The sequence below is a fragment of the Phragmites australis genome, chromosome 5 (assembly GCF_958298935.1).
Source record: "Phragmites australis chromosome 5, lpPhrAust1.1, whole genome shotgun sequence".
Classification (NCBI taxonomy): domain Eukaryota; kingdom Viridiplantae; phylum Streptophyta; class Magnoliopsida; order Poales; family Poaceae; genus Phragmites; species Phragmites australis.
Window position 1 is genome coordinate 29282967 of NC_084925.1, and position 11494 is coordinate 29294460.

Here is an 11494-nt window from a genome sequence, read left to right on the forward strand (position 1 = left end):
CTTTAATTGGTATTATTTCTTTCAATTGGATTTCTACAAGTTATATCATCTTATTGGATCATGGTTCATGAAGATCTCTCATGTGTGCTCTAAAATTTTCCCTTGAGTTCAATATGTGTTTGTAGCCTTTTTGAGATTGTTGACAAAGAGGGAAATTTTTTATGACCAAAGCAAGCTCAAGTTGCATGATGCAAGATTATTAAAGATTGCTAACAATGGGAGAAGCATTATCCAAGAAGTGTGCATGAAAGGATTACAAGTGATATCAAGACAAAGAATTGTGCAAAGTAAAGAGTTCTTACATGGGTCGATCAAGGGAGATAGTGATGGTGGAGAAAATAGAAGAATTATCTCCATAACAGTCACAACAAAAGAGGACAAAGTGAAGGAATAAGGTATGACAAAGATTGCATCTTTCCCTTACGATTGATCTATCTTCAGTTGGTTTCAATGGTTCATTTTCAATTGGTATTATTGATGTTCTTAAAATTGGTACCATTAATTGTTCTTTCCATGCATCCAAGTGAATTGGTAAAGTCTTGTGCACTTTATAATTATTGTCATTTATTATTGGTATACTTTACATTTGACGTCATTTATGTTTTACCACTTGCTTTGCTTGTGTTGTCATCAATCACCAAAACGGGGGAGATTGTACCAAACATGCCCTTAGGGAGATTGTAGCAGACATTTTAGGGCATGTATGTGTGGCAACATAGTCAATAGGACTAATATGTTTGTCAAGTATATACTTTAGTATATCTTATGGATGCAATATATAAAGAAATCACCGCAGCCGGGACAAATATTGATTGAATCGAAGAAGTTCCAGGAAAAAAGACTACACGAGATGGTCCGGTGCTCTGATTGTTGTACACACCGGAGTTTTCTTGGTTCAGAAGAAGCCTTTTAGAACAACACACCGGATGGTTCGATGTTAGAGTGGTATTAACACCGGAGTGTTTTATAGCAGGAGTGTAGTTTTCGAAAGAAAAAGGATGAACTCATCGGATGGTCCAGTGATCACTGGATATACGCACTGCAGCATTTCTCCATAGGACTGTTGAAGACTGAAGATCTACACGTCGGATGGTCTGGTGCTCAGAGGTGTACACGTCGGATGGTTGCACCGGAGCATTTCTAGGAGAAGGTCTCAGCGGCTAGTTTGTTATGGTTGTACACACCGGATGGTCCGGTGTCTTGAAGATCTACACACTGGATATTCAATAGTGTTGAAGAAGTGGCTCAGTCGGCTGAAGTATACACACTGAATAGTCCGGTGATGGAGTTGAAGATTAACCCAGAATATTCGGTGCTCACAGTCAGTTCGAGTGGAGTTCCAATGGCTAGTTTCTACTACTGTACACATCGAATGGTCCGGTGATTGTACTATTGTTGACGCCGGATCATTCGGTGTTCACAGTCTTTTGTGACTGTTGGAGCAACAGTTAGTGTGCAGGTTTGAGGCTATACATACCCCCTCCCCACTTGGCTATTTCAGTGTGTTGGAATCCAGAGAAGCTCATATACACGAGAAGACATTCAAACCACCAAAATGCTAAAAGTGATCGTCTAAGGCAATTAAGTATAAGATTGGAGAGTAATTAGTGCTAATAGGACTAGAGAGAGTTGTTGCTAGGTGTTGTTGCCTAGAGAGGGGATCAAGGAATGAACTTAGCTTGTATCAAGTGGTATGTTAGCACCTTGAAGTCTTGGTGACTCGCTGGCACCTTAGGCCTTGGTAGCTCAAGCTTGTTGACCCTCTAACTTGGTGTGAAGCGGTGACAAGACGCTTGTACAGGGTTGTAGAGACTCTTGCCTTGACGACTCAAGCTCCGAAGTGAAGACGAAGGCAAGTGATCGGAAGAGAGGCTTGTGGTGAGACCTTGCATTGGTGGCTCAACCTACTTGAGGCCTAGGTGGCTCAAAGGCTGTGACTGGGTGCCATCCGGGAGCTATAACCTAGGTGATTGCTCCAACGTGGACTAAAGGTGGCATTTATGCCATCGATATCATGAGATAAAAATCTCTTGTGTCGAGTTTACTCTCTCTATCTTATTTATGTTTTCTCATTTATATTTTTGCAATCTTTCTTTATGTATTTACCTTCCTAGAGTAGTTTGCTAGGATTGGCTATAGGTTGTAAACCTTTTTAAACGGTAGAGTAGACACACTAGATGAACTTAGGGCATATTTAGATAGAAATTAATATAGGTTTATCTTGTAAAGTTGTTAGAGCCAATTAGATTTAGGTGTCCTAATTCACCCCTATCTTAGTACGTCACTAATCCCTTCAATATTCTTTAAAACACATAGAAGACCACACTGTACAAATGAACCATATTGCTTCCCTAAATGACATCATCAACCAACAATTGATGTGCATAATGAGGATGTTGCATACCTTGCTTAATTGGAGAGCATGTCACTAATGGTAGTCAATTGTGGTCCAAGGGATGACAACGATTGCGCGGCACTGACTCAGATGATATATCAACATGTAAGTTGTTTATTTTGCAACAATACAATTAACATCCATGTATTGACCATTATCAAACATCTTCCTTTTTTTCCAGCCCTCAGAAATGTAATTGCTCAATTTCGAATGCACCTGTCAATCTATCATTAATAATTGCCAATGTATCAATACTTCTATGCCATCAAGAATCTTCCTAGTAAATGAATGGACATGTATAAGCATTACTAAGAGAAATTGGTGAAAAAATTTCATAGAGCTTGGTTCTGTAGACAAAATTAAATAAACATCATTCAAGCATTGTGCCCAACACAACACATTTCCACAAAAATATTGGCAAAATGTCTATTTACACCTAGTGCCAATCAAAAGATGATACAAATTAATTAGTTAAACATAAATCATTAATTCAAGCATCTATGAACTGAAGAGTGGTAAATTAGAAATACACCTACCCTAGCCAGTCAAGCATTCTATTGAACATATTCTAGTCAATAAAACACATATACCTATTTAGCTAGATATGAGGACGAATTCTAGGGCCATCAAGGTGAGTGTGATGTGGAACTTTGTTGCATCTACCCGTTCGGATGAAGGGAGGGCATAAGGGGCAAAGTGACCACGGACGACTGCGATCTCACCGCACTATCAGTCGATGGTGGCATGAACAAGAGGACAACGCGGTGCATTGAGACACTACTTCAAGAGGGGAGGCTAAGTGGGGCGGCGGGTTGGTGTAGCCGTGCGTAATGGTGCTCTAAGCCCTTAAGGGCGAAGAAGCACACGTGACGATGCGGAGGAAGTCGCTCGCCACTGATTTGGATTAGGGGAGGGGAGCAGGTAGGCATAAATGGGGTAAAAAAGTGTTCGTATTGATATGGAGAGGGTATGGTGCAAGTCTGCGGGAACTAATTGATTGATTGACTAAGTCCCCAAATTAACATTGTGTGCAGGAAGAAATCCTGGAGGCTATGGTTTCTATATTGATGGACTAATTGATTTGGTGGGAAGATGATTGTGTATGATTCCAAAATAATTAATAGAAAACTAAGCACTTCTTGGGGGATTAGGGCCAAATCTGATCTCCAATTGATTGTATGGTCTTTTTTTAAAGCAAATTAATAACTAGGATTAATGAGAGCAAATTTTAGAGAGTAAATCATAAAAATTAATGATTTCTCGACTGTGTGAGAGAATGTGAACGAAAACACAATATTAGCCATTGGATTCAGATCCGAGAATATATATGTTACATGGACTGCTTGTTTAGGTGACATAGGATTTTTAATGGTTGATTACAACTCATTTTAGACTATTGGATTGAATGAAACACCTCAAACGAATTTTAGTTGTTGGATTTATTAGATATTGACAGATCTAAGGATATTAATTGTTCTGTAAATATTTTTTCTAGGTGTGCACGTGATTATTTCAACTCATATTTTTATGGTCTAAATAGTTGAGTACCGTACCATAGTTTATGCATTAAATTTGGCATCTGCTTGGGTAGCTTTGTTTATGTGTATAAATGTCTCACCTAAATACTACGACAAAAATAGAAAAATAGATAACATATGTCACCGTATTTGCTAAATGAGATAATATATCGACGTATTTATAAATCTAGCACTCGTATTCGGTACCTTAAATTCCGGAAAAAGCATCGAACGGTGGGCCCGGGCCATATTCGGCACTTGAGGTGCCGAATATGGGCAACAGTGTTGTATACAGAATGTCCGGGCCGTATTCTGCAACAATGTCAAGAGGAGGAGCGCATGAGGAAGACAGTGGAGGAGCGCACCGTGGCTGAAACTCGTGAGAATGAGAGGGAAAGGAAGCGGGAGAGGGCCCGTCGCGCTAAGGCTTCAGACCCTGATGCTCTAAGGAATGGCAAATATTCCAGGTGCACTCAGTAGCGACCATCTTTTGTAACCTGGTCTATTTTCATTCCCTAAGTCATGTTAGGTTTAGCAGCGGCACATTATTAAGTTAGTCGTTAGGCATCCCGTATATACCAATATTTGTTGTCGTCACCTCTTTATAGTTAGTGTCTATTCACGCACCGACAAAAAATCTCATATCAAATATAAGGCTTATCAGCGTATGTAATCTCTATGCTAGGTTATATAATAATTGTTCTTCATAATATTAATGTTCGATAAATTAGAATTTGTATCCTCCCACCATTAATTCATACAAAATTACCTTGCAGAATTCTTTCTAATAAGGTTTAATATTAATATAAAATGATAAAAAATACATATAAATAGAGCATTACAAAAGGCTTAATATTAATATGAGAACCAATGTTTTATTCATATTAAATTATTTTTATTCAAATTGAATTAAAAAGATAATGTCACATAAAATGATAAAAATGCATATAAATAGAACATTATAAAGGAATTCACTTTTTCACCAAATAACATAGGGTTGAAAATATTTTTATAAATTAGTACATCACATGAGAAGAATATTAGTGAATTTTTCTAGATTTTTGAGAATTTATTTGAGGCATTAAATATTGCTAGAATTTGTAAAAGTTGGTTTATTTAGAGAATTTTAATTAAATATTGGCTCAGGCTTTTTTATCAAATAATTAAAATAGGTTGTTAGTGATCTCTAGTTTGCTCATAAAAATATTTAGAATTTTTGGACTATTTTTTACTAAAACAATCATGAGTTAAATAAAAAAAACTTGCACTTTTATGCCTTCTTAAGCTTTAGCTTCTCTCGCGGCGTACGACACAGGCCGTATTCAGCACCTCAGGTGCTAAAAACAGTGGGGTCAGTCTTTTTTCGGTGTTTGAGGTACCGAAATCGGGTTTTTAGATTTTAAGTGCCGAATACAGGTGCTAGATTTGTAAATATACCAGTCTGTTGTCTATTTTAATAAATACACCGATGTATGTTGCCTATTTTTACATTTTGCCAAATAATATTGACAAAAACTCCATGCTTACCTGTCGCTAGCACAACCACATGAAGTCCTGTAAAATCATGCCCATAAACTAAAAACATTAACTGGTATGGCTGGAACTCTTCCCTGTTTGTTTTCTTTGCCGCAAGTGCGTAACATAAACCCCAACCATGCATGTTCTGAAAATGCAACTTTGCTTCCTTTGTACTGTATCGTCTATCTCGATAGTTATCTTTTATATGTGATACTTATCTGTCCACTAATTTTCTTATTTATTCTATAATTTTTTATTTATCCTTCAATACAAATCTTAATACAAATAAACAGTTCTAATAAGAAGTGCTTATCTAAAGTAGTATTTGGTTCGTGGGACGGGGTGGGACGAGCGGTTCTATTCTGTTTTTGAGCTGTTTGGTTGGAATTTAGTGGGATGAGATGGTTTTGAATCAGAGAATATTCTTCAAAGATTCAGGACGAAGTCGTTAAAAAAAAGGCGAACGCAGCTATCTCACTTCGATTGTGACACTAACGGTGGGCCTGAGTACTAAAATGAATTCCTTCCATCCCACCTATCAAACAAGTATTCGATTCCGTACCATTCTATCCTAAATACATAAATAGAATCATTCTATCTCATCTCGCTCTTCAACCAAACACTACCTAAGATGGAGTGTAATTTTAGCGTTCGTGCCTGTACTCACCGTGGAAATCATAGAATCACTAGCAAGGAGAGAACTAGATAGGCTAGAAATGGAGCCTATGGCCTCCGTGCATGCATGCAGTCAATTCCCGAGGCCGCCTTTGGCCACATTCACGGGCTCGTTGCGGCGTAGGCGCGTAGCCACGCCACGTCATGTATCGCCTGCCCTCTGATTTCGATTTGAACTCTCGACTATTCTCAGTGTCGATCGCGTGTATAAATCCCTCTCGCCGGCCGGTGCAACCATTTGCTCAGCGGCAACAAAATCGTCCGTTCCAACGACAAAATAAGCAGCTTTTGTCTATGAATAAAGGCATCCACACGGCCGGAGGCATCCTTTTTCTGAGGCGGCAATGGAGCACGACGGCGCCGGCGGCGGTGCTGCCCCTGCAGGCGAACTCGAGGCGGTGCTGGAGCTGGAGCAGGAGGAGCTCAGCGACTCGGAGTCGGGCTCTGAGTCCATCGAGATCTCCGACCTCAAGAGGCGCATGTGGAAGGACCAGATACTGCTCAACAAGCTCGAGGGCCGCGCCGGCGCCTTCAGGACCGTGGCGGGGCCGTCCAGGCCGCTGGTGGAGGCGGCGGACGGGGAGGATCCCGATGTTCGGTGCCGTCGCAAGGCGATGCTCCGGGCACAGGACGGCGTCCTCCGGCACATGCTCAAGATGATGGAGGCCTGCAACGCTCGCGGGTTTGTCTACGGTGTCATCGACGAGGCCGGCGAGCCCATGTCCGGCTCCTCCGACAGCCTCCGCGGCTGGTGGAAGGACAACGTCAGCTTCGACCGCTCCGGGCCCATGGCGCTGACAGGCCCCGCCGGCGAGAACCTGCTCGGCCTCGCGTCATGCCTCCACCAGCTCCAGAACATCCAGGACAGGACTCTGGGGTCCGTGCTCTCGGCGCTCATCCAGCACTGCGAGCCGCCGCAGCGGAGCTTCCCCCTAGAACGCGGCCTGGCGCCACCGTGGTGGCCGACCGGGCAGGAGACCTGGTGGGGATCGCAAGGAAAGGTCCAGGCTGACCAGGGTGTGCCGCCGTACCGGAAGCCTCACGACCTCAAGAAGGCGTGGAAGATCAGCCTTCTCAGCGCGGTGATCAAGCACATGAGCCCGCGTTTCGACCAGATGCGCAAGCTCGTGTGGCAGTCCAAGCGGCTGCAGCAGAAGATGAGCGCCAAGGATACGGAGACGTGGTCCAAGGTCTTGCGGCAGGAGGAGCTGCTGAGCCGCCGGCTCAAGAGTTGGCCGCAGATCACGCTCCTCGACGACGACGGCGGCGGCGACGGCGACGAGGAGGTGCATGCCAGGGACCGCGACGTCGTCCTGGAGGACGTGGTAGGGCGCGGGCACGACAAGCGCAAGCGCGAGCTGATCAGCACAAGGGACAGCAGCGGCCAAAGTAGCGGGGAGCTGGCCGTCGTGGTGCCGGAGCTCGCCGGCCTGGTGGCGGATGAGAGCTGGAGCCCGATCGACGAGCTCGTCAAGCTGTACAACAGCTGCGTGCCTGAGTTCGGCGGCCAGCTGGGGAACGATGGCGTGGCAGTGGTGCCTCCCGGAGAGCTAGACCTGTTGGGCATCGATGAGGTGCCGCCGGACGTGCTGTTCGATCTCATCGGGAGCTGCTCGGGAGTGGATGACGTGTTTCGCCGGATGCAGGAGTGACGCGGCACGATGGTCCACGCGGCGCTAGGGGATAGGCCGCATTGGACGGGCAGCATTGAGGTGGCGTGGCGTGTTGCTGATAGATGTTAGCTATTTGAGTTTGTCTAGGTACTTGTTTCTTACCTTCCATTTCTTCAGAGCTTATCACAACGGGGAAGTGTGAGACTGTGAGACTGTAATGCGTTCGATAGTTAAACTAATATTAAGAGCAGTAAATTATAAGAGTAGTAAATTATCTAATCACGTGAATACATCACTAATAAAAGTAGAATTAGGGATTAGAAACCTGAATTTGGTGATATCATTCCCTCTTAGTCTGCGTAGACACGTGATAAAATGGTTCTAGGAAGCCCCCACGCGATATGATGGCATTTGGAGAAGGGTATGTTGGGGGCCATTGCTAACCCTAAATGATGCAATTAGGCGCTAGTGGCACGACTGCCCCTGCTTAATATAGCGCAAACCAACCTGGCACCTAACCAATTTTAGTTTAGCGCCCTAATCAAAGATGCATTAAGAAGATTGTCGGTGTAATAGGTAAAGGGTGCTCCACATGAAAGGCTCCACGCTGTCACATGTCAACCGGTGGGCCAATACCCTCAAGACCACGGCCTTACCTTGCGACCAAGACAGGGCTCCAGTGACCAGTTCTTGGGTCAAGGACAAATACTCACCTAACCAGTCAAACCATATTTAATGTCTCAAGAGGTTGAAGGCAGCTGTCGTAGCTTGTCAAAGTCTATGATATCTTCATGTCTCCGCTCACGTGCACCGGCCAAACTCTTGAGACCCAGGATAGGGTTTTAACCCGGGTGCCCTCTGTAGCCCCTCTTAACCGATGTTCATGAGTGAAGGATGCCACATGATTGACGTAGTGGAATTCACCGTGGGCGATGTCATCGCGGACGGTGCAGTGGTCGACATCTGCATTCGAGTAGTTGACGTGGTCAAGTTTGATGAAGGCTAGGTTGTCAGGGCTGAAGCCCCTCTATCGACGTCCTAATCGACGAAGGATGAAGCCATCGTGACCGATGCCCCTCCATTGATGTCAAAACCGATGAAGGTGAAACCATCGTGGCTGAAACTCCTTTGTCGATGTAGTCATGGTCGACAAAGGTGAAGGTGTCGTAGCCGAATCCCCTCTATCGATGTCCAAGTCAACGAAGACGAAGCCATCGTAGTCGAAGCCTCTTTGTCGACGTAGTAATGGTCGACAAAAGCAAAGCGTCATGGCTGAAACTCCTCTATTGACATTGAAGTCAACAAAGGCAAAGCCGTCGTGGCCGAAGCCTCTCTATCAACGTAGTAGTGGTCGACGAAAGCAAAGGTGTCACCGCTAAAGCCCCTCTACCAATGTCAAAGTCGACAAAGGCGAAATCGTTGTGGTTGAAGCCCCTCTGGCGACAGCAAGGCGACAAAGGAGAAGTCTTCACGGTCGAAGCCCCTCTGGTCGATGTCGAAGTCGATGAAGGCGAAGTTGTAGATGAAGCCAAAGGCAATGATGACTCTCTTTGGGCCAACATCGACAACGAAGGCGACGATGACCCTCTCTGGGTCGATGTCAAAGCTGAAGGCGAGGAATGACTACCTCTAAGTCGATGCCGATGCTGGAGCCAAAGGAGACAACGACTCCATCTTGAGTCGATGTCAAAGTCGAAGACGATGATGACTCCATCCTAAGTTGATGCCGAAGGAGTAGCCATTGTCGACGAAGGGTGGTCGGCAATGTACCGTGTACGAAGGGACCTTCAGCTCCACTGAGTGCAAAGGGACGTGTCTTTAAGACTTACGTCTGAGGTCCAAGTGGAGTGTTGTCTTTACCTGAAGCTGAGTGGCACCTCAGTCCTCTTTGATGGGCCTTTGTCCATTTGTTAAGTAGATTGGTGCATTGCCTTTACCTAAGGACCAACAACACTTTGACTTCCTGTCCTGTAGGATAATAGGTGCTTCGCATCCTTTTTGGAGACAAAAGGCACATTATAACCGATTTATGTTTCGGTGTATGCACATGAAGAATAAATACTTCAACACATTGATATAATACATGTGTGCAGAAAGTAAAAGGCTTTGACACATGCATATGGAGAATAGTAAATTTGATGTATTCATGCAATGCAATTAATGGAAGTGCAAGTATTTGACACTTTGACTTCTTCTTTCTACAAAGGTTCATTACCTCTGGCGAGGACGAGCAACACCTCGACTCTTTGCTACAAAGGTGCATTGCCTATGTAAGGTTGAGCAACACTTTGACTTTTTCTTTCTAAAGATCTGTTTTGACTTCGGTGTGGGGGCAGGTACTCTTAGCCCCCGTCTTCTGTGATCTGAAGGTGTGAATTGCCTTCGGTGTGGGGTAGGCACTCTTAGCCCCCATCTTCTATGATCCTAAGGTGTGAATTGCCTTCGGTGCGGGGGTAGACACTCTTAGCCCCCGTCTTCTGTGATCCAAAGGTGTGAATTGTCTTCGTGCGAGGGCAAGCACTTTTAGCCCCTGTCTTCTATGCATGTGTGAAATAGATGCACTCAGGGTGCAATCAAAGAGCAAACACTTTAGCATAAGAATAAACGCGGTAGCGAAGGATAAAACCTTCGGTATATGAGGGATAAGCCCCATCCTGTGAAGATAATAAATTCCTGCAAATGAGCAATAAAAACTTTCTCATGCGAAGGTTAAAACCTACGTATGGGGAATAAACATTCCCTCACACAGAAAGTAAGACACCTGCATACACAAAGAATAGGTGCTTCGATGCATATAAATAATGCAAGCGAACAAAAGATAAGGACTTTGACAATTATGTGAAGCCTAAATATGGAGAGTATGTGCTTCATCGCAACACGCAAATGAGTAACAATGTCATTTACACGTGCAGAACATATATATGTGTGAAGCATGCATTTATGCACGTGCGCGAAAAATAAACACTTTAGCACGTAAATGCGATGTATGAGACATAAATGCTTCGGTGCAATGATGCATTTTATGTATGCAGAATTGAGACGCTTCGGCATGCATGTGAGGAGCAAGTACTTCAGTGCATGCATGGCAGTATTCTTCGGTACAAGAATACATAACACTAAAGTATTCCTCGTCATATTGGAGAGTAAGTACTCCCTTTTGCAAGGGATAAGTACATGCGTACGAGGAATGAATTCCCTCAAGCAAAGGCTTGGGACCTGCATACAATTAGTATAGCCCCTAAAACGAAGGGTAGAAAGTTGCATATGAGTTAGAACTACTCCCTCATGAGGAGGGTAGAACATGCATATGTATACACGAAGGTTAAAAATAGGTGCTTTGATGCATGGATGTAACACAAGCGTGCGAAGAGTAATTATTTTGACGTATAAGGATTTATTGTGTTATAATGTGCAAATGAGGATTGAAGTTCCTCAAGAGAAGGGTTAGTAAATGCATGTGATGCAATAGATACCCTTAAACGAAGGGTTTATCAGCAGAGTAAGTGCTTCGGCACGCATGCAATGCAAGCACACAAAAAATAGCCACTTTGGTGACTAGCAAGAATAAATAGCACGACACATACATAATGCAAGTATGCGAAGAGTAAATGCTTCGACATGCAATGGCAAGCTACCTTATGCGAAGGGGGGAAACTTGTATGATGGTAGGAACAAAGCTCCCTTAAGCAGAGCTTAAAAACATGCATGTACTTGTGACGAGTAATAACAAGTACTTGGATTCTGATGGTAGGAACAACTATATTCCCTTCATTCTG

The 11494-nt window shown here is 43.8% G+C and overlaps 1 protein-coding gene across 1 annotated transcript; it reads left to right on the forward strand.

The window, feature by feature from the left end:
* The first annotated feature begins 6377 nt into the window (after positions 1 to 6377).
* On the forward strand, positions 6378 to 7958 carry LOC133917558 (ETHYLENE INSENSITIVE 3-like 5 protein). Its single transcript, XM_062361440.1, has one exon. It carries the CDS (start codon positions 6450 to 6452, stop codon positions 7755 to 7757), a length of 1308 nt encoding a protein of 435 aa, XP_062217424.1. The 5' UTR covers positions 6378 to 6449; the 3' UTR covers positions 7758 to 7958.
* Positions 7959 to 11494: the final 3536 nt, after the last annotated feature.

Coding starts and splice junctions, on each gene's coding strand:
- LOC133917558 (XM_062361440.1), top strand. CDS start 6,450: ATGGAGCACGACGGCGCCGGCGGCGGTGCTGCCCCTGCAGGCGAACTC.